This window comes from Durotheca rogersii (assembly GCF_024521655.1).
Source record: "Durotheca rogersii strain YMJ 92031201 chromosome Unknown GGS23scaffold_20, whole genome shotgun sequence".
Taxonomy (NCBI): Eukaryota; Fungi; Ascomycota; class Sordariomycetes; order Xylariales; family Xylariaceae; genus Durotheca; species Durotheca rogersii.
The window spans coordinates 621,049-643,294 of NW_026251251.1; the positions used below are offsets into that span (position 1 = coordinate 621,049).

The 22,246-nt window shown below is 54.9% G+C and overlaps 6 protein-coding genes across 6 annotated transcripts; 2 read left to right on the plus strand and 4 right to left on the minus strand.

Annotated features, from left to right (window-relative positions):
• Positions 1-756: 756 nt before the first annotated feature.
• Positions 757-4,829, plus strand: GGS23DRAFT_208614 (P-loop containing nucleoside triphosphate hydrolase protein). The gene is made up of 5 exons (XM_051511859.1): positions 757-2,254; positions 2,312-3,202; positions 3,257-3,329; positions 3,382-4,120; positions 4,190-4,829. Exons 1-5 carry the CDS (start codon positions 932-934, stop codon positions 4,569-4,571), a joined length of 3,408 nt encoding a protein of 1,135 aa, XP_051369804.1. The 5' UTR covers positions 757-931; the 3' UTR covers positions 4,572-4,829.
• Positions 4,830-5,447: 618 nt separating this feature from the next.
• On the minus strand, positions 5,448-7,549 carry GGS23DRAFT_208619 (ALDH-like protein). Its single transcript, XM_051511860.1, has 2 exons — positions 7,332-7,549; positions 5,448-7,279 (listed from the first exon to the last, which is right to left on the minus strand). The coding sequence occupies exons 1-2, from the start codon at positions 7,391-7,393 to the stop codon at positions 5,527-5,529; spliced, it is 1,815 nt and encodes a 604-aa protein (XP_051369805.1). The 5' UTR covers positions 7,394-7,549; the 3' UTR covers positions 5,448-5,526.
• Positions 7,550-7,845: 296 nt separating this feature from the next.
• On the minus strand, positions 7,846-11,621 carry GGS23DRAFT_578756 (uncharacterized protein). Its single transcript, XM_051517011.1, is given in 9 exon segments — positions 7,846-7,959; positions 8,072-9,302; positions 9,490-9,491; positions 9,509-9,685; positions 9,768-10,122; positions 10,172-10,318; positions 10,372-10,431; positions 10,556-10,632; positions 10,724-11,621. The coding sequence occupies 8 exon segments, from the start codon at positions 10,900-10,902 to the stop codon at positions 8,194-8,196; spliced, it is 2,106 nt and encodes a 701-aa protein (XP_051369806.1). The 5' UTR covers positions 10,903-11,621; the 3' UTR covers positions 7,846-7,959; positions 8,072-8,193.
• A 1,388-nt stretch (positions 11,622-13,009) lies between these two features.
• On the plus strand, positions 13,010-15,541 carry GGS23DRAFT_598974 (uncharacterized protein; the record flags this gene model as incomplete). The annotated part of the gene is made up of 4 exons (XM_051518861.1): positions 13,010-13,106; positions 13,176-15,034; positions 15,095-15,216; positions 15,319-15,541. 4 exons carry the CDS (start codon positions 13,010-13,012, stop codon positions 15,539-15,541), a joined length of 2,301 nt encoding a protein of 766 aa, XP_051369807.1.
• Positions 15,542-16,247: 706 nt separating this feature from the next.
• Positions 16,248-17,867, minus strand: GGS23DRAFT_208788 (lipoic acid synthetase). Its single transcript, XM_051511861.1, has 3 exons — positions 17,837-17,867; positions 17,704-17,779; positions 16,248-17,641 (listed from the first exon to the last, which is right to left on the minus strand). Coding segments are annotated over exons 2-3 (1,368 nt in total). The 5' UTR covers positions 17,706-17,779; positions 17,837-17,867; the 3' UTR covers positions 16,248-16,275.
• Positions 17,868-19,057: 1,190 nt separating this feature from the next.
• On the minus strand, positions 19,058-19,930 carry GGS23DRAFT_208797 (uncharacterized protein). The gene has a single exon (XM_051511862.1). The coding sequence runs from the start codon at positions 19,704-19,706 to the stop codon at positions 19,347-19,349; it is 360 nt and encodes a 119-aa protein (XP_051369809.1). The 5' UTR covers positions 19,707-19,930; the 3' UTR covers positions 19,058-19,346.
• Positions 19,931-22,246: the final 2,316 nt, after the last annotated feature.

Sequence of the window (22,246 nt, forward strand, 5' to 3'; positions counted from 1 at the left end):
TATACTTCACGTACCTAACCAGGTACTAAACTGTAACTTGACCAGGGGAAACAGCAATACCCTCTATGTATGGCGTCTAAGTTAGATACCTATATGCGAATATGTAGGTAGGTCTTTAGGAGAAAAGTTGGTCTCGAGGTGCCTATATCGCCTACAGCTCATGTACATATGATATATGTACATATATATGCATATGTACGTGTAGGTAGATGTTGATGTAGGTGTTTTGAACAGGCGCGTTTGGAAAGGGCGTTGGCATGTCAGAGAAAGGGATGACGTCGGCAAACTTCTAAATGGAGGCTGAACTTTTTTAACATCTACCTAGGTAGGCAGGTACGTACCCCACCTCTACGCATGAGGGTGGAACCGTGCCAAGTATCCACTATGTGCCTGCCTCACCTAGGTACTTACCTTAGGTACCAAGTGAGGTACCTGACCTAAGGATTGTAAGGCACCTTAGTAAGTGATGCTTCGGTAGATACCTACATATACATGATATCTCAACTTCCTAATGTTTCGTTCCAGACACCTCAGGTAGTGCCTGCCTTTTGTGGGTGAAAATGAAGCATGTATATAGTACCTCCTTCAGTACCTACCTAAGGCCCCTTGCTGGAGCTGAGGGGTGGAAAATACACCGGGAGCTGCCTACCTAGGTACCTCTCGCTTGATTTATACCCATGTACTATAGGTACCGAGTACATCGTAAAACACCCCACAGCTCGTCGCGACTTGCACCCGACAGCGCGTCTTATTTCGGCCATTCTTTCAATAGCCTAAATTTCCCACCTGAATCATCTCTGTCGAGTACGACTCCTTGACCATCCGATCAACAGCCCCCTTTCGTAACCGAGGAGAATTATCGAGCTGGCTCATCTCCATTTCCGTATGACGCGATCGCTGGACCTGGCCTGCCGCACGTCTCACTTCCGCCATGCCATCCCTAGAGCCCCGCCGTCGGTCGAGAGCGCGGTTCGAGGAAGAGAATGACGAAGAACAATCATCCGGCTCAACTTCTCCAAAACGGCAAAGGCGCGACGGAAATGCTGGCGAAGATCGCGAGAATTCGACTGACCAGGATGTCTCCTTCGCCGGTAGGGGGTCGCACCGGGAAAATCGGGGAGAGATACGAGTAAAGCCCGATCCGGAAAGAGACGATCGCGAGCATGACACCAGGGAATTTCAGACCGGAGCAATCGTGCGGGTCCTGGTCGAGAATTTCGTCACCTACGAACACGCCGAGTTCAACCCGGGCCCCAACCTCAACATGGTTATCGGTCCGAACGGCACTGGCAAGAGTTCCCTCGTCTGTGCCATCTGTCTGGGCTTGGGTTACCATCCAAAGCATCTCGGTCGGGCAAGCAACGTAGGAGAGTTCGTCAAGCACGGGAAGGAGACTGCTACAGTTGAGATAGAATTACAGTGCCGACCAACCGAACGAGACAACTACGTGATTCGCCTACAGATTCGCAAGGAGGACAATAAAACTAAGTGGTGGCTGAACGGAAGAGATAGTACCCACCAGGCTATCAAAAACGTCACTAGCGGACTGCATATCCAAATCGACAACCTATGCCAGTTTCTTCCCCAGGACAGAGTCGCCGAGTTCGCTGGTCTTACTCCCATACAGCTTCTCCACGAAACCCTGCGAGCGGCCGCCCCGGAACGCATGATTGACTGGCATGATCAGCTAAAGGAACTACACAGGAAGCACAAAGAGCTGAAGATCAGGCTTGACACCTGCACTGAGACTCTGAGAGGGCACGAAATCCGCCAGCAGGGATCGCAGGCTGATGTGGATAGACTACGCGAACGAGAGGCGATACAAACCAAGATTCATGACCTCCAGAACGCACGCAAAGTTGCCGAGTACAATACTCTTCGCCGTATGGTAAATGAATCAAAGCGAAGGAAGCAGGATGCGACCAAGAGGCTACAAGAACTCGAGCATGCTTGTGGACCCGCCTTGCAGGCTGTTAACCTAAAACAGGAGTATCGAGACAAGGTCCAGGCTGTCGTAGAGGATCGCAAGAAGGCCCTGAGGCACGCCGAAGAGGCATGCGACCAACTTCTCCAGAGTGTCGAGGCCCTAGATGAACAAATCAAGCATGTTCAAAATAAGAAGAGTGCGGAGGAGAGCTCTCACACCTCCAAGAGGGCCGAGATTGCTAAGATACGCCGCATGATTACCGACCTCGAGGCCAAGTTGCAAAACAAGCCCCCCGAGTTTGTTCCTTCCGACTGGAACCAAAAAATTGTATGTTTTGTCTCATACACGATTCGAACTCTCCGATGCTAACAGGCACGATTCCAGCGTCAACAAGAACAGATCTTAAGAGAAAACGAGGCGGAAAAAAGGGGACTGCAAAGCCAATTTGGCGAACTGAAAGCCCTTAACTTCAGCAAGAATGAAGAGAGGCAAAGGCACGAAAGGGATTTGGAAGCCCTGGATTCCCAGGAGGGCCAAAAGCTAGCCTATCTGAAGAAGATCAATGTAGATGCCGCCAAAGGCTGGGAATGGCTTCGGGATCATCAGGATGAGTTTGAGCAGGAGGTTTTTGGCCCACCAATGCTCAACTGTTCCATCACGGACCAGCGGTACGCGGATCAAATCCAATCACTTCTAGCCACTGAAGATTTCGTCTGCTTCACCACTCAGACCCGCAATGACCACAAGAAGTTAAGCAACCAATTCTACAAGCAACTGTCGCTTTCAGTCACCATTAGAACCTGCGGGAGCAACTTCGCCTCGTTTCGCCCACCTGTCTCTAACGAAGAAGCTCGCGGAATGGGTCTCGATGGGTTTTCGATCTCATACCTGGAAGGCCCAGAACCTGTTCTCGCCATGCTGTGCGCAGAAAAGAGATTGCACGTCTCTGGCGTTGCCATTGGAGACATTAGCAACGAGCAATACGATCGACTCGTCGGCTCGGAAAAAATTAATAGCTGGGCCACTGGCCGTACGCTATATCGCATCTCGCGACGTAGGGAATACGGTGGCAGTGCTGTTTCTACTAGTACGAGACGGATCATGCCCGGCCGCTTCTGGACGGACCAGCCCGTGGATACTTCTGAGAGAGCTGCGTCGCAAAGACGAATACACGAAGCAGAGGAAGAAATTAAGGAAATTAGGGGGAAAGGGGCGGTCGTTAAGACCCGCATCAGAGAGATAGAGGAAGCTGAAGAGCCGATCCGAGAAAAAATCGTGAGCACCCGCGTCCACTGACCTATATAGTCCAGACTGCTAACAATCCCTAAGGATGCTCTGAGGAGCGAGAAGAATGAGCTCCAGAAGGCAGCTACCCAATACGCAACCCTTGGGGACAAAATCGGCAAGTATATGTATACGCCTAGTCATCCGGGTCTTGGACTAACAAGCAGTAGCGGCTGAGAAGGGAGCATTCGAAAGCGCGCAGAGCGAGCTCATGCAGTGTAGGAAGAGAATATTCGAGTATAGTGCCCAGGAGGACCAGCTCATCATTGAGAAGACGATATCTGTACTGCAACACAAAGAACAGCTTTCCGAGATCCGTGGTGCCCATCAAGCATTGGTAGAGGTACAAATCCGGCTTATCGAAGCGCGATCGGATGTGAAAATGCTAGAAGAACGGAACTCCGAGATCAAGCAACAGCTTGACCAAAAGCGATCCGAGATCGACGATATTAAGAAAGAGACTGAAGAGTTGAGAACCAAAGCGGTTGAAGCTAGACGTAAAGTGGAGGAAGCTGTCGCGACAAGTGGCGGAGCGGGGCTCCAGCACTGGAATGAGTTGGTGGTGGATAAGACCGCCGAGGACATCGACAACGAGATTGGCGCCGAGCAGACGAAGCTCGAGTTGATCCACGGAGTTGACCCCGCGATCCTGCGGCAGTACGAGAAGCGTGCGCAAGATATCCAGGAGCTCACCCTCAAGAAAGACGAAATGAACGCTAAGCTCGAATCCTATACCCAGAAGACGGGTCAGCTCAGGGAGAGATGGGAACCTCGCGTCGACGAAGTCATCTCGAAGATCAACGACGCTTTCAGTTACAACTTTGAGCAGATAAACTGTGCGGGCGAGGTTGGCATTCACAAGGATGAAGATTTTGAACAGTGGGCTATCGAGATCAAGGTCAAATTTCGGTAAGTTGCTCCCCGTCGCTCCTAGCCCCCATTGCATGGCTAACGCTCAGCCTACGTTCGGCTCGGCAGCGAAAACGAGACGCTGCAGCAGCTCAACCAGCACCGGCAGTCGGGCGGCGAGCGGGCGGTGTCGACCATCTTCTACCTGATGGCGCTGCAGTCGATGGCGCAGGCGCCGTTCCGCGTCGTCGACGAGATCAACCAGGGCATGGACCCGCGCAACGAGCGGATGGTGCACGAGCGGATGGTGGAGATCGCGTGCCGCGAGCACACGAGCCAGTACTTCCTCATCACGCCGAAGCTGCTGACGGGCCTGCGTTACGACGAGCGCATGCGCGTCCTGTGCATCGCGTCCGGCGAGCACGTGCCCCCCGCCGACGACTCGAAGAGCATGGACTTTGGCAACCTGGTCCGGATACAGCGCCGCCTCATGGCCGCAGTCGCTGCCTAGAAGGCTTGGCGGAGCCGGGCTTAGGCGCTAGGCTGCGTGTGCAGCCGCTGCCTCAAGTCTCTCTCGCACACATTATGCTACCGATGAGACTATACGAGCTACGAGACTAGCAGAAGGATATGACTGGCCGGTATAATAGCCGCGGCGAGGGTGCGCAAGCGTATGTGCGAGATATGTACGATGGGAAGGAAGTAAGGGGGCTGAGAGGGAGCTGCCCAACGCCGTTCTAAAGGGTTGCGGTGACGGCGGTCACCTAAGCGGCCCGCCAGCCGGAATGTAGGCAGACAGGCTCGATTGATGAATTAATGGCTAGTCAGGGCAGGGAGAAGACAAGGGGAGTCGACAGCGACCTTTGCGATGATGTAAGACCGGAGGGAGTGGTGGAGGGCGGAACGAGTTAGGCCTGGGGTAGCAGGGTATCTGCTGAGGCCTCGTTCGGGTCTACGAACGAGGTCGACACGCGAGATACCTCTCCAAGCACGCGGTTATTCTTGGTAGAGAACTATAATACGCAGATGGGTTTCCAAGCGCGGAATCTTGCCCTCTTCCGCCCTGATCCTGTTAAGGTAGTGCATGTACGCTCACGGCACTGCCGTGTCCTACACGTGGTCGACCCTACGGATCCTACGATCCCCGAGGGTCCCGCATGTCACGTTATAAACATTACACGGATACATATCGAGAGTGGTGAGGGGGGTCGTTATATTAAAGGCGCGCTTTGCCCTGCTCTCTCCCTTCCCCCCTCCGTCTGGGCCGGGACAACGTCGAGATATGACACCCACCAGGAACGGGGGTAGTGCAAACCACCACATTTACAGGCTTTGTTTCGTTGGGGCCCTCGACGTATACAATAAATTACGCACTGTACTTCCTCCATCTCCCCCGCCCCCCCCCTCTCTCTCTCTCTATATATATATTGCCCTCTCCCCTCATACGTGATAGTGGGACAAGCCAGCTACGAATTCCTCACAATGTCCACGAGCGCGCGCAGCTTCTCGCGCAGCGTCAGGGCGTACCCGAGGCCGACGACGCCTCTCGTGAAGCGCCACCCGGACGCCTGGCTGGGGACGGGGTAGCGGGCGGGGGGCGGGATCGCCGTGCGCACGCCGAGCCAGCCGAGCCGGTCCTCGCACACGCTCTTGAGGTTGCACAGCCCGCGCAGCCCTTCCTCGCCGGCGAACCGCCCGTACCCGGACCCGCCCACCCCGCCGAACGGCAGCTGCACCGCGTAGTACACCGCGAAGTCGTTGACTGCCACGCCGCCCGCCCGGATCCCCCGCACCACCTGTCGCAGCGCCGGGTCCGCGTCCGACCCGTACACCGACGACCCGAGCCCGAAGTCCGGCGCGTTCGCTATCGCGAGGACGTCCTTGGCCGAGGAATAGGGGGCCCGGAGCAGCGTCATGATCGGCCCGAAGCATTCCTCTCTCGCCACGGCCATGTCCGGCGTCACATTCACAAGAAGTGTGGGGCTGAAGTAGAAACCGGAGGGGTGGTCCGGGTGTACGTATCGCTTCCCCCCGGCGAGGAGCCGCGCCCCGCTGGCCACGGCGTCCTCGACGAGCTTCTCGAGCCGGTCGAACGAGGCGTCCGATACCATGGCGCCGACGTCCTCGGACAGCCCGAGGCGTAAGGCTTTGACGCGAGGTTCGAGCATGGCGACAAGCTTGTCATAGACCCGCGGCGCGGCGATGATACGCTCCACGCCGATGCAGTTCTGCCCCGAAGCCTGAAACGTGCCGCGCATAAGTATGTCTACGATCCTCTTGAGGTCGGGCTCCGCCGAGTCGAGTATGATGGCTGCGTCTTTGCCGCCGAGCTCCGCAACAACGGGGGTGAGGCTCTTGGCCGCGCTGGCGGCGACGTGGTGGCACACGGGCCGGCTGCCGATGAAGGTGAGGTGGCTAATACCGGGATGGCTCGTCAGATGTCCTGCGGTCTGCGGCCAGCAGACGACGCTCTGCACCAGCTGGGGATCGTGACCGTGTGCTACCAGCGCGCCCCTCGCAATGCTGGTGTAGTAGGCGGCGCTCCAGCAGGTTTGTTCGCTAACCTTGACCACGACACCATTTCCGGCAAAGATGGAGCTGATTATAGGGCCTATCAGATTGTGAAATGGGTAATTCCAACTAACTAGCGCCGCCACCACACCCAGGGGCTCGTAGTGGACTGTGTTCTTTTTATACGCCATGAGTAGATTTGTCGGGCGCCTACTGGGGCGCAGGGCCTTTTCGCCGTGCTTGATGGTCCACTGGAGCTTCTCGGCGGTGACCATGATCTCGCCGAGCTGAGCGTCGACCATGGTCTTGCCGGAATCCATAGAGCTGACCTGGCAGATCTGCTCCTGGTTGTCGAGGACATGTTGGAGCATAGTGCGAAGCACTCTCCTCCGCTCGCTGAACGAAGTAGTGGCCCATTTCTCCTGGGCAGCAGCAGCCTGAGCTATCGCGCGATCGATACCGGCGGGGGTCGACGGATTGACAAGACCGAGGAGCCGGCCGGTGGCAGGCATATAGCATTGGATCGCCGTCGTTCCGGGGACTTTGATGGTCGGTTGTTCCAGGATTTTGACTTCATCGGGTATCTTTGGAGGTGGGACGGTGTAGTGCTTGGGTCTGTCCCAATAGTCCGTGTGGGTGAAGTACAAGATGATGCCGCCCAGGATGGTGCAGGCTAAGGGAAATGCAAGAAAGGCGAAGTCCTCGGCCCTGTGCGATTAGATGTTAGTATAGAAGCCTTCGGCCGGGGAAAGAAACGTACGGGAAGTCTCGCAGGAGGGCGCCGCATGCGTCGAGCCATTGCACGAGATCTTCGACCGCCATCTGTACACAACGCCCTTTGGCGGCGTGGTGTGTGCAGGGTATATCGGCGGAGGGGATCTTGTTATATATCAGAGGTCTCACCGAGCCGGCATAGGACCAAAATGGGCGATGTTTTGCATAGCCCCGGCAGGCGGGCGCGTTCAATGGCAGGACGAACAAGTCGCGCTGGCCGCGATCATGCCACGAATTATTGTGTCGACGGCTTCGTACGATGGATGATCAACGGACAGCTCACTGATTTACTGACCCTAGAGGCTGTTTTCAGGGTCCTGTGGCGGTGAAAAGATCCGCTGTGGCATATTGGTTGAAGCACCTAGTGGCTGGCCGTACCTGGCCGTAGGTACCTAGCCGTAGCAGAGCAAGGAGTATACTGGTTTTGGCCAGCCAGTCGGTGGATCAATACGACGGTTCGTCGAAGTAGGTAGGCACTTGAAAGATGGTCAAAAAGGAGACACACCTCCTTTCTTTCTCCTATTCTATATATATATATATACTTGTCCTGTCTACCTTAGACACGGCACCTACATATTCTGAACACTGCATACATACATACATAACCACTCCAGGTAGACATATCCCCAATCCCTCCTGACCTTATGCTCGAGAACGTCCACGCACATCTACCTGCACCTCTAAACAGGTAGGCATTGTACCATTAACACCTTCTGAGGGATCAAGCCTACGCATAAAGAAAATACGCATATCCAACTTCTACGAGTATATACCACCAATCATAAAATACCGAGTCCTTCACGAGGACCTTCTCTTTCCTTCCACGCATGAGGTGTCATACATCCGTGCTATGGCTGAGGCAACGTATCGGCCGGTGGCGAAGATGGCGACGCAGAGGACAACGAGGCGGTAGCGGGGTTGAGAGTGAGAGGCTCCGCATCCGCATCGGCGTCCGTTTCGGCGTCGGGGGATATAATAACAATTGCGGGCGAGCCCTGGCCATTAGCGATAGCAGTGACGGTTGTAAGCGGAGAGGATGACGAGCTAGCTCGCGAAGAGCTGTGAAAATCCAGAACCGGTACCTCCAGAGTATCTCGCCGCTGTCTTGGCTGGCCCCTGGTTGGGTCATGCTGCTCAGCCGGGCCATGTACTGGTGGCAGCGTGTCGCTACGCGTTATTCCGGCCGTCGATGGCGCCGATGATGACGAGCGAGAATGCGGCGGCGGTAGTGACTCTGCTGATATCGCCCTCGTCATTAGCAACCCGCTTTCGGCGCTGAACCTGGAGCTGACACTCCCCGTAAAGCTGTCTGATCTGGGCGACCGTTTTATGATAGAGCGAGCCGAGCTCTCATCCTCGCGGTGCGTGTTGTATTGTTCTCGGATTTGAGGCAGGTCCGGGTTTCGCTGCTCCTCCCCTGGAACCTCTGGGAAGTCGACCGCTTTGCCATGCTTGAACTCGGAGTCGTCAAATTGGTGAAGTTTTGCCGTGCCAAAATAATCGCTAACCTTTCTTAACACCTTGGCCACTTTACGTCTATTGCCCGGGTCTTTTGGTTTCGGCTGACTGGTGAAGGAGTCCGTCTCAGCCGGCACTCCGCCATGACTAGAAAGGCTAGGCGGCAAATGTACCGCGTCTGGGGGAACAATCGAATCGCAGGACCCCGAAAGTGCGCCGCCATAAACCCCATTTAAAGCCGATGGATTCCTTGGGTCTAGTGGCGGGCTGTCGAAGGCGTTCTCAAACGCGTTTCGGCCCTCCTCCGAGCTAACGGAGCAGGCCGCCTGAGCTGAAATGAGTAAACCCGAACATTGGTCGCCACTGAAGTTGTGGTTCGAACAAGCACAGCACACAGGTTCTGTTTGTGTTGCTCCCTCCCTCGTCATCTCCAAGTCGACGACGAGGAGGTACAGCGAACCTAAGGCAGCCAGGCCGGTCCCGACAAGAGGCGCCCACTATTTCGTATATGAGTGTTAGCAAATACTTGAACACCTCTTCCTGCGAAAGCTAGAAATGATAGCTTCAACTTTTCTTTCTCTAACGGCGGGCTGACTCCGATCTTCATGTGGCTGGGGTGAAGATGGATGATTTCAGTTACTAACCTGGCCTATGAACGAGGTAAATATTATTATCAACGACCCATAGGATATAAGATGACACTTACCTATGCTAGTCATGAGTTCGGTCTGATATGCCATTTGAGGACTGGCGAAATTCCATTCACCAAAAATGAGAAGGGCAATTACCGCGCCGCTAAATAGAGGAATCTCCACGGTGCTCAAAAATAACCTCACCACGGTATTAACCTTGCTCATTTTCGCGACGGTAGCACCGTTCGTCCTATAGAGCCAGGATAAATGAGCATAGTTCAAAGGAGGAAGAAAGAGAAATGTGCGTCTGGACGATTCCAGACTCTACTGACCCCTCAATTAACTTATTCCCATCTCTTTGGCCGAATCTGGACTTCCAGTTGATCTCGAGGATCTTATTCCACATCGACGCAAGAGAGAGGATGGCAGGGATGCAGCACGCAGCCGCTAGGAGCGTCGCAGCGTTAAATGTGAGTATATTGGGTGCTGGAATGACGTATATTTCGTTTGTTGCGCCTTGTCTCAGCGGAGATTTCGGCCCCTGTTCGATGCTACAGGTGAGACCACAGGTAGCTTGCTCATATGGGAAGCCCTTGAAATCAAGAGGGGAAACCGGGTTACCGGAATCGTCGTGGGGGCAGGCAGAGGTTGTGATTCGGAAAAACTCGACGGTCAGACTCAATAGACCTGCTGTTGTTAGCACAGGCACTGGAAGCCAGAGACGACGACTACCGACCAGCGAGAACAACGCCAGTCCAAAGAAATATTATATTTCGACCGGGGTCGTAGAAGTAGGTCCGAGACATCCTCACTGTCAGCGGAGCGGCTACTAGGCCAATAGCGCAGAACTGAAAGGCCCCGTATACGTCCATGTCGACGGCACCTAACACGGATGTAAATACGGCTTGCACCTCGACGGCGGTATGCGGGACTCACTGTCGGTATGTAGTACGGCGAGGACAATGCCATGAAGGGCGGCAACAGCCGGGAAAATCACTGCAGCACGTAGTATCAGCTACGACCATTCGTCTATCTGCGGATAAGGTCGCTACCACAGACTGTATCCCACGAATTTCAGGGTCATGGCCAGGCCGGGTTTGGTGTTTAGATATGGACATACAAGCAGCTGCTAAGCAAGCGTTTCTCAGCCATTCGGCCTTTCGAGCGAAGATGCAGGCTGCTACGAGAGCGTAGTATCTAACCGCGGGGGAGGGGGGAGGGGGTTATTCGTTAGTTTCGCGTTGCAACCTCGAGCTTGTACGTCGCCTGTGTGGATCCGTCGACTTACAACGCCCTCGAGCCAATGCCATACTGGCCGGACAAGGGCCAGGCACAAACGACTTGCATAGCATCGTCGCCATTTGTAGCATTACCCGAACTGAGGGCTGTGGAGGGACCATTTGCGGTGAGAAGCTCGCTACGGCTAGCCAGAGCATCGAATAGCACCGTCGAAGGCAGCGCCGGCATGGCCTGGAGGAAAAGACGGAGAGTGGGACATAGAAGATAGAATCAACCGACAGGTCCGCATAGCGCAAGTGAATGGGGTCATAAGAGAGAACAGCAAAACGACGCTGGCTGCTCGACGATTTTATCTAATAGTTGCGCGTCACAGCGACCAGATAGCGCGCCTACGAAGATAGAAACGGCACCGAGGTCAGTAAATATCGCAACCGCCTCGTGTTTCCCAACACAAGGCGAGCGAGGTAGTCCTTGGCAGATGACCCATCCTCCATAAGCTAGATTAGCCAGCTTGGCTTGATAGGCCGGGCCATCAGCACCGCCGCAAACAAGTTGTGCCGTGTTGAGGAATCTAGAGGGCGCAAAGGTCGGTCCATCGCTCAGTGGCCTCGGATTTAACACGAGGCTAGCGGTCGGAGTGGTATGTATACCTATGCATTTGCGGTGGCCCGAGGAGGAGGAGGGTGGAGGGGTGTCGACTTGAGGAGTTGGACGTGAAGGTATAGAGTAGGTAGGTATAGAACTGGGGGTACGCAGGAGACGGGACGGGACACGTAGACTACACGTGGTAGGAGGTAGGTACCTGAGCCAGGTAAGTCTGGTCAGTCCCAACCACAACCGGGGCCGTGGGTGCAACGGAGGTTAGGAACTAAGGCCTCCCCCGTCCGTGGCGTAGGGCCGCTTGATCAGCGAGACATCTGACCTGGGGATGACGCACGAACCTCGATACCGAGGAGTGGAATAGGAAAAGAGAGGAAAAGGGCGGGTCCAGCCTCCCGAGCCCTAGAAATATTACTGGTTCGCCTCAGCCCTGGCGCGCCTCTTCCCCGCATCCCGCCTTCGGAAGAAGAGCATATTAATGCCTGCAATACGTACATACCTACCTCCTACACGAGCATGGGGCCGGGATTCGACATATCAGTCGCGTGTTGATTATACGCCTTCATACGACAACTTTCCTCCTGCGATCGGTTACACACGAGATAGGTTTGGCTTGGCTGGGTGCGTCTACTGGCCGCGGTTACGGTGCTTTCGATCCCATTGGCCAATCGAACCCCCAGGCGCACAACCTATGTTACTATGCATGTTACTAGGAGGTCTGTACGTAGTAGTAGGTGCATTTGGAAGGCAGTGCTCATGCGGGCACCTCCTCCCTACCCGGTATTCGGTCGCCGCATTGGATCGAGCTCCGATAGGTGCAAATCGTGTACGCTTACCTGCATACATTAGGTAGAGAGGTTAGGTAAGTAGGTACCTCATAGGTAGTAGGCAGATATCTACAGATAGGTGCCTAACCGAAGGAACGTCTTGTTAATCACCTGATATAATCTCACACACCTGACGGAATCTCACAGGCGCAGCCACCGGTGCAGACAGGTTGTGGCGGCGAGAGGGCTGTTGAGAACAACCCGATACCGCGTCGGCCCACACCGGGTGCGGGAGGATGCGTGGTCACATACCTTAGGTACCTAGGTAGGCAAGTATAGGTAGGTAGGTACCTACGGTATATAGACTTGTTGTTACCAGTACGTTACTACGTTTTCACCTACCTCTACCACCTTCCAGGCCTGCAACTACCTACGTCACAGCAAATCCTGGGTGAGCGTCGCCCAGCTCCCGTCTCTTTTGCTTAGACGTTCTCTCTCGCACTCTCTAACCCCCCCTCTCCCTCACTTCGACAGGAAGAAAAATCCCATCTCCGTCTCTACCAAGAGTACGTGTACCGTCCGATTCGCTTATCGACCCGCTTGGCTCCCGCCGCCGGTCTCAATTACCCAGCTATCGATTCCTTGAGATCTACCTACATGCCTGTCCGGCCGGCTCACCGACCCTCCCAGCCCTCCATGTATATATGAGGCTGGTTGCACTGCCCGCTTGCAAAATCCCACACTCTCGGCGCGGGTCCTCCTCGTCGCCACAGTAGAGGTAGGTGAGGCTAGCAATCTCGAATTCGCCGCACATGGATCGTATATATCTCTAGGGAAGTACTTATTCATAGGCCGGAGCTACACACCCGGTCACCGTAACCAGCATCCTCTCCCGAAATTCTCGTCTTTTCGAGAACCTGGGCGGGAAGCACTAGAGCTCCGTTCGCCTTCGCGAGAGGGACATCGAGATGGCCGAGCACCTGAGCTCTATTCGGCTCGACCTCGATACTACCAAGATTCACACGTGGCGGTCAATCATCACCCTGGTCGTTTTTGTCATCACTAGTAAGTAGAGTTGCCGTAACGCGAAGACGAAGCATATGATTTAACCCGTTGGCTCTGTCGGCTATGCAGACATCATCGTTCTCCTCCCCTTCCATATTCCGATCTATATTCCTAGGTTGTTGAGGGATGCCATCCTGGACGCCCTGGGGGCCTTGCGGGTGATAGGCCCGAGGCGGAATCGCCCCTCTCACGTCTCCAGTTCCATTAGCGTCTACAGCGAGGGCCAGGATGATCGGGGCAGGCATTTTGTCCGATTTCGTTTCCCTATGAATTTTGTGACGGCACCCCTAATAGCTGACCTCTTCCTGTTGGCGATACTGGCGATCGGCCGGGAGGAGGTGTACGGGGGCACGATCGGCGCCAACAACATCTCCCCTATCGACATTATGGCATTTTTCATTACGCTAGCATATATTGCCATATCGATCGATGCCTCTGGTCTCATTAGGTATCTAGCATTTAAGGTCCTTCAGAAAGCAGGAAAGGTTGGCCATCGGCTGTTCTTCTATCTGTACGCCTTCTTCTTTGCCCTAGGCATCTTCATCGGCAACGACCCAATCATACTCTCCGGTACGGCCTTCCTCGCGTACATGACTCGGGTATCCAGCAATATCATCCATCCGAGGGCATGGATCTTCACCCAGTTCGCTATAGCGAACGTTGCCTCGGCCGTCCTCGTATCCTCCAATCCCACAAACCTAGTACTCGCCGGCGCCTTCAACATCAAGTTCATCGACTATACGGCCCATATGATCGTCCCTGTGGTCATCACCGCCATCGTCCTTTTCCCCTTTCTGCTCTATATCGTTTTCGCGGACGAGTCTCTCATCCCGCTCTGCATTAAGATGCATGAACTGTCGGAGGAAGCCAAGGCGAGGAAGCCTGTGAACCCCAATATTCCTCACGCCAGAGGAAACGCCGAGGAGGATAAGGACAACCCGACAAACGGCGAGCAAGAGAAGCTTCTGTCCCTAGAAGAGATCATGAATCCCTTTTTGGATAAAGGAGGCGCTGCCTTCGGGGGTGTCATTATGGCTGCAACTCTTATCACGCTCCTCGCACTCAACGCATCTACTCCTAGCACCGGCGAGCATCCCGTATTCTATGTCACCCTACCGGCCGCGTTTGTCATGTTTTGCTGGGATATTGGGTTTGGATGGCACCACCGCCGCGAAACCAGACAGATCGCCCGCGACGGTCGGCGAGAATTCGAACGAGCGCGGGCCGAACGACTAGCCCAGGAGGAAGCTATGGAGAGAGCCATTCTGAACCGAAGCGGAGAGCAGGCGCACATTTCGCCCGTTCCTCCTCGACCTACTGCCACTTTAGAAACGAGTACGCATTGCCAGAATGCTGTTCTGGAGGGCATTCACTATACTACTGATCCACCCAGCGGCGATATAAAGGCTAAAAATAGCCTACCGACGGATAAGACCGTCGAACCACTACCGCAGGACGACCGATCACGGGGAGCACGCCCTCCGGCAGATGATGCAGCGATTATCAATGAAAAACAGATACCCACTACCCCGAACCCGCAATACCCATCAGAGAAACTTTCAGGCTTAACGTTGATAAAAAACGCGGGAGAGACGAGTTTAGCGTCATCTGAGCCCGAGGCGGAAGCGAAACTGGAGCCCTCCTGTAGTGTCGCAGCGGGCCCAGAACGCCGGGGGACGACACTCGTGTCGTTAGTAGCTGATGCATACAGGTGGTCGCAGGAGACGTTCCCCACAGCGACAGCGGTGCTAAGTCACCTACCATATGCACTTGTTCCGTTCGCCTTCTCTATGTTTATCCTCGTGCAAGCCCTAGTCACTAAGGGCTGGGTCCCGGTGTTCGCCTACGGCTGGGATCACTGGGTGAACAAGACGGGGACGGTTGGTAGCGTTGGAGGCATGGCATTCCTCTCGGTGATCCTCTGCAATGTAGGTATCTGTTGCCCCGATGGGGTCTACCTCGTTAGCTAATCTCCTGCCGTGAATTAGTTTGCGGGGACTAATATCGGTACGACTATCCTCCTCTCCCGCGTAATACAAGCGTGGCAGCAGATTCACGAAGAGAATGGAACTCGGATCTCAGACAGAACCTTCTGGGCAACGGTATATAGGTGCGTATGAAGAAGACGGGCACTAACCCCACTCGTCTCTTTAACGTCGTCTGCACGACAAGGGCCCCTAATTTCGTCTCAGCGTACTGATAGCCATGTTAGCATGGCCCTCGGCGTCAACTATGGTGCGTTTAGCACAGCATTCAGCGCATCCCTGGCCGGTCTCTTGTGGCGTGATATCCTCGCTAGGAAGCACATCCACGTCCGGGGTCTCGATTTCGCTCGCGTGAACCTTCCCATCATCACCATATCGATGGTCGTCGGATGCGCCGTCCTCATCGGCGAAGTATACATAGTGAAGAGCGATGTATCAAACGGCCCATGACGATCAAGGAATGCTACGTGTAGAGTTTTGGAGACGCTTTACATTTTAGAGTACGATTAACGACGCCACGTTTGCTGAAGGTTTATAACATGTGTACATAACCCTGCTTGGGTAATTCCAGTTTCGTCTCTTTGCCGTTGTGGAGAGTCTTTTATGGCTGATCCGCGGGACATATTGGGCTTGCTGTAGAGATGCGTTAGCTCGGCTCCGGACCGACGGGTCGGCCAGCCTCCGCCCCGTGCTCCGGGCCCGATATTTTAAGTTCGTTAACCCCCAGGCCGGTTACGGAGTGCTACAGACATAAGTAGCTCTATAGTAGGTATAAGTGAGTCCGAGGGGACGTCTGCCCGCGCACGCGTAGAACACGAGCACAGCCCCTAGATACATAGGTACCGGATAGACATATGTTCACCTTAGATCAAGAAAGTACAAGTGCTTGAGGGCCAATGTGCCCAGGTTCCCATTCTGTTGATCCCGGCCGCCGTATCCTGGTTGAATAAGATGGCCGACGAGCGTTCCCAAATTCCAAACTCCAGTCTTTCCCCCATCCCCCGCCCCCCTTTCCTCACGCTGGCGGGGGAGAGCCGCCCGTCTCTATGCGCCGAGTCCCATGCCACCCTCACTCGCTCGGGGGCAGAGCCCGAGCGGCGGGAACCAATTATGTACAAGCCATGTTGAAAAAAGCAAGTTTTTGCGAGGGATAAGATGGAGAGCCCAGAGAGCAGTGCTCTCTCTCAGACCCCCTCGCTCTTCATCGCCTGCTCGATGGCGATGGTCTCTCCGAGCTTGCCGTCGACGCCGGCTCGGCCCTTCTCCCCGGCCCGCTTCCTCAGCACGTTCTCGATGAAGGCCTCGCCGGCCTTGTAGCTGCTCCTGACGAGGGGCCCGCTGGCGACGTAGAGGAAGCCCATGTCGAGCGCGCGGCGGCGCCACATCTCGAACTCGTCGGGGGTGACGTACCTGTCGACCTGGAGGTGGCGCTTGGTGGGGCGCATGTACTGGCCGAAGGTGACGACGTCGACGCCGACGTCGCGCAGCTCCTTGAGGGCGTCGGCGACCTCGCGCTCCCGCTCGCCGAGGCCGAGCATCAGGCTGGTCTTGGTGACGACGCCGGCGGGGCCGCGGACCTTCTTGGCGTGCTCGAGCACGGCGAGGCTCTGGCGGAACGTGGCCCGGCGGTCGCGCACGTACGGCGTCAGCCCCTCGACCGTCTCCACGTTGTGCGCGTACACGTCGAGCCCGCTCGCGGCCACCAGCCCGACCATGTCCAGGTCGCCGAGGAAGTCGCCCGTCAGCGCCTCCACCAGCAGGCTCGGCTTCTTCGCCTTGATCCGCCGGATCGTCTCCGCGAAGTGCCGCGCGCCCCCGTCCGCCAGGTCGTCGCGGTCCACGCTCGTCAGCACCACGTACCCGAGGCCCCACCGCGCCAGCGCCTCCGCCGTGTGCTCGGGCTCGTGCGGGTCCAGCGGCGCCGGCTTGCGGTTCGTCTTGACGCTGCAGAAGCGGCACCCGCGCGTGCACGTGTCGCCCATGAGCATGATGGTGGCCGTGGCGGCGTTCTTGTTGCTGCCGCCCCAGCACTCGGAGATGTTGGGGCAGCGGGCCTCCTCGCAGACGGTGTGCAGGTTGAGGCCCCGCAGGTCCGCCTTGATCTTGCTGTAGTTGGCGTTCCCGGCCGGGATGGGCGTCTTGAGCCACTCGGGCAGCCGGGTGATGGTGCGTCGGTTGGAGGCGGGGCCGACTTCGGCGGTGCGCAGCTGGTAGGCGTCGCTGGGGGGCAGCGGCGACGCGGCGGACGAGGTGGGCAGGAAATCGTCGAAGGAGGCTACCGTCGTGTCTTTGAAATACGTCGGTCGGCGGGGTTTGCCGGACGAGGGAGACGGCTCGGACGTGGTCGTAGGGATAGTGGCATAGAGGCGGATGGCGCCGATAGCAGAAGACTGTGCGATTGCGCGTTGAACGGGCGCGCGGATGCGGCTCAATGAAGCCGAAGGGGATGCCATCGTTGCAGCGCTGGGATGATGCTGGAATTGGGGGTAGCTGTCGATGACAGCATGAAGAGAGGGTAGGGATGGCGAAGCCAGCTCCAAAATATCTCGCCTTTGATAAGTCGATTAGGAATAACGATTAGGTATTGACGCCTTCGGTGCATAAATACCCACATAAGCCGAATTGCTTACAATTATCCTCCCCAGCTTTTTGGTGGCCCACTATTGGCCGCGTCCTGCCTGAGCCCGCCTTATCGGTTAGAACCGGAGCTGCCTTTGTACTGGAATGCTTGTATGTACTACTCACAGCTGATGCCAGCTGAAAGGCCCCCTTCAACCGCCACCCCAAAGTATCGGATGTAGTTGAAGAGGACAGTAGAATATAAGAACCAGTCTTGCCAGTATGCCTAACCGGATTTACTTTTGGATTGTTCATCGGAAGGACTGCTGGACGATACCCAAACGACATCGCACAACAAGAGGGCCCATCGACGAAGAAACGCGTTTCTACGATAGCTGGGCATGATGGAAGAGGGGAGGACAACACTACCATCATGTCAATGTTATACTACTAAAACTTCGTTACCACCAGGTAACCTTTGCTAAGGTAGACTGGCGTACCGTATACCTATAATATACCTACCTCCCTCCTCGCCTACCTTCGGTACATCACCAGGCCTCCCCTAGCGATGGGTCTGTGAGTTGGACCCAGTGTATGCTGGCCAATCACAAATAACGCCAATGACCGATCAGGAAGGACTTACATACCTTCAATTTACACACAGGGCTTCATATCAACAAGCCAGCACGTCAACTACCAGCCAGGAAACATATTGCTTAAAGGGGATCGATTGAGCTGTATAGCATTCATAGAACTTCTCTCTTAAACAAAGTGCTAGATCGCGCTCCCTCCTCCCTCCTTCCAACCAGTAGGTGGCAAGTTCGGAGGGAGAGCAACTGCGAATGCTTACGAGTCTCCGAAAAGTAGTTAAAAATCGACGGGCAACACTCACACACAGTGAGAATACGACAAACGTCTTCAGGCATCATCAATCCTCATACAAATTCCACCTCGGGCCAACCCTCGCTCGGCGGGCGTGCAATAAGGGGGTATCTCAACAACACGAAGGCGAGTGAAAAGAAAAAGAATAAAACAAATGGTATAAAGATGCCTTCGTGGGCCTCCGGTCCGCAGCTCATCATAGAGCTCCTTCACAGACAAGAGAAAAAAGGGGGGCATATGAATGAAAAATGACAGTCCAGCCAACAATACACTCCCATCTTCACCATGAACTGCTCCATTTAAAGCGCAACCCGTCAACACTGGCCTTCCGAGGTAGAGGCCTATGTGTATTCGAAGGCGTCAAGTTCGCTCAAGAGCACATGGATGTCAGAAGGGAAGTTTGTCGTAGGCAGCTTGCTAGTCCATCGAGGTCTCTGAATTGTTAAGGAGATAAAAAGGGGGCGCCAAACGCTCAACACCAGTAGGAATACCGAGGGTGAGGGTACGGCGTCGAGTTTGTAGTGGCGGTTCATCATCGGCTTGCTGCAACCTGAGACAGGTGTGCAGAGAAAGCCGGGAATGACGCAGGGATGAGGATGGAAAGCGAAACGCTGTCAATTTTGATGATGTATATCGTAAATCATTCGTCTTGTCGCATGTGATGTAGGCGGACAGCTCTGGAAACGAAGAGTGCTGCAGCGGTTTGATAGAATAAATAAAGGCGAAGGTTAAAATGTCCACATTAAGGAGGGTTAGGCTGGCGTTGCTGGCGGAGGTGAGGCTGTAAGATATACACTGTAGGTACAGCGTAAATTTACAACAACGCTGCAATCAGCATGCCAGCCACACCAGCGAACGCGATCTGTGCGGATCCAAGTGCCACCCCACTGTTGTTGTCGATGGTAGGGCTGACAACGGGCGCAGCAGTTGTAGGCGTGCCGTCGGCGCCCGTTGTCGTAGTCGGGACGAAGAGGGCGGACGAAGAAGTGGCGGAAGAAGAAATAGTGCCAGTCGCTGCGTAGAACGAGGTCGAATTCGCGCTGTACACGCTGGAGGTAGAGACCTTGGAGATGGTGATGTACTTGGTCAACGTCAACGTTGACGTCGTAGTTGAGGTCTCAGCGACTGCCAACAGGGGCAGGAGCGCGGTTGCGAGGATGGACGACAGATGCATTTCGGAGACCGCAGATTTTGTTCCACCTGAAATTCTAATATATGGGTTTCGATGTCTAGCCCAGGACGGGACGGGACGGTGCGTTATCGCGAAGGTAGATACTTCCGAGTAAAGAGGATCAGTCGTTGGATATAGTTTTCCCTGAAGCCCTTGCTTCCTTTTCCAATTCTCTTTGCGAATATATCCAGCTCGTGCCTTGCGACAGACGCGTATATGTTAGGTCTGATACGATGAGCGGTTCAATGAATGTTGGGCCGAGTACTCGGTACTCGAACTTAGTTGCGAAACTCGCGGCGCGGACTCTGCCAACGGAGCCCTGTGGTAGAAGGAAGAGATAGAGAGTGTGTGGGTGTGTGGATGAGCGAGAACGAGAGAGAGTGAGAGAGTGAGTACGCGCGCGGGTGAGGTAGTGAGGGTATTAGGCCAGTTTAATGAAGGAACGAGAGAGATGGGTGGCAGAGAGGCGGCGGGACGACAGCCACGATCATCTCTGGGGTCTCCTTGTGGGTCTATGGCGAGATCAACAGCAATAGGAGGTACCTTGAAGTATCCATACAGGGCATAGATTACCAGCGTTACACCAGAGGACTAGGGCGTCACTGGGGCGTTGGGGCAAGCGAGCAGAGGCCCCCCCCCGGCCTGCCCAATGAGATGGTCAGGCTCAACTCTGGGCAATCGCTGCACGACTCTTCCATTGGCTGCGAGCGACAAGCATGAGTAAGCTAACCTACATTCTACGTAGTACGTAGGTACCGTTACTTCTGCTTTCCAGGTACCCTATCCCAACACGTAGAGAGAGCCCGGCGAGGCAGAGAGCTGGGGGAGGCAGGCAACCTAGCTCCCAGAGCATCCATAAGACGGAGGTTTCGAGATCAATTTTAAGTGCTTATTCTTTATTTCGAGGCCTGGTGGGAGAGGTTAAATAAAATCTTAGCATCTACATTTGCTTTCCTTAGCCCTGAGGGAATTAGTCTTCATTCTTGCCATACACGCATATGCCTTTTAGGGTTAGTATCTCGGGAGGTATTACGGTACGGATCGCATCCTCCGAATTTGCACAGGGCAACGGAAATTACATAGATACATTTGATGCGGCCTGCAGGGCACTACTGGTGAAAACGTCAGAGTGCCGAGATGCACAGCGCCGCACTCCAGCTCCAATATCTCCTCCGTGTGGCCTACCTTAGGTACCTAACCTGCCTACATGCCTTCTAAGGTACTTAGCATCCCGGCGGGTGCCGGTTTTGTAAGAGGTATTGTATTGTACGTGCGGTTAGGGACCTAAGCTGTGTATACCAAGGGCCGACAGCTAAGGTAGCCCCGAATGCGCCGTTCTTTTCACTGTTTGCGCTGGATACAACAGGCAGACGGAATGCACCTTGAGATGGTTTTTCCCCCCGTTTGTTATCTAGGTAGGTCGTTTCCTCCATTTGTATAGTTACCGCGCCGTTCCCTTCCGCGCAAACACGCAGTGCGGATCGAATCTCTCAATGCTTGGACAGTAATAGGATTGTCGTCAGGCTTTTCAAGACCACTTGTCGAGGCCTGCAGATACCAGCAGACGCTCGCTCAGCAACCCTCATGCCAAGCCAAGCATACCTCCGAACTAAGGCATGTAAAATACACCCCTCTACCTCGGTATAGCACTAACTTAGAGGTACCTAAGTGACTACCGATATTGCGATCCCATCAATCATACAATGCCATTCACCCCTTCCCTGGATCCCTCGGGCGTTTACAGAATGCCACGCTAAACCTACCTAGGCAAATCATACAATTTCAGCCCGGCCAGGCCCCGTCCTACAGGAAGGTAGCATCTGATCATGTTTGATTGGGTCAAGACGTCTGTTCCTGCAGTTTTCAGGCACGCTCGGGGATATCTAAGAGGTACCTAACGTAGCTAAGGCAGTCGGTGCCTGAGGTAGGTACCTAGGTAGGTAAGGTAACAAGCAGGGTAACATAGGTACACACGTACCCACGTCTTAGGGTGGTAGCGCAGGTGGTATCGTCACTCTTGTTCCTGACTAGCCCCCAACGAGCAGCTACGGCGCGTCTTCTTATGAGCACAGACGCAATTTGCAATTTCCCCCAGAGCGGTCCGGGACTGGTCGAGTGGCAGGTGGCTTCCGCCCACAGCAGCTGCTCAACCCGGATGCGCGATGTGGTGGAGAAGATCTGCCCGACTATGGGAGGTAGGTATGCACTTTGCCTGTGCAGATGTCCCGGCGCGTTCTTGTTTTTTTTTCTTCTTCCTTTATGGTCATCTGTCCCTCGACCACGACCGGTTGTGGATCAATTCGATATTCGGCCCTCGACGACGCTTAATGAATGCGACGGCTATTCTAGTCCGGTATCCGTTCGGCACGGGAGCTTGACGACCCTGCAGGCCTGGACCCGAAGCAGGGCCTGGGTGGCAGCCAGTTCGCGACAGCGGCGCTTTGCTAATGGTTAGGCGGCTAAAGAGGAAAAATATTTCGCGAAATGCGCCCAGGCCGCGAATCGTCGCCAATATGTCGCCATATGTCACGCCCGAAATGTGT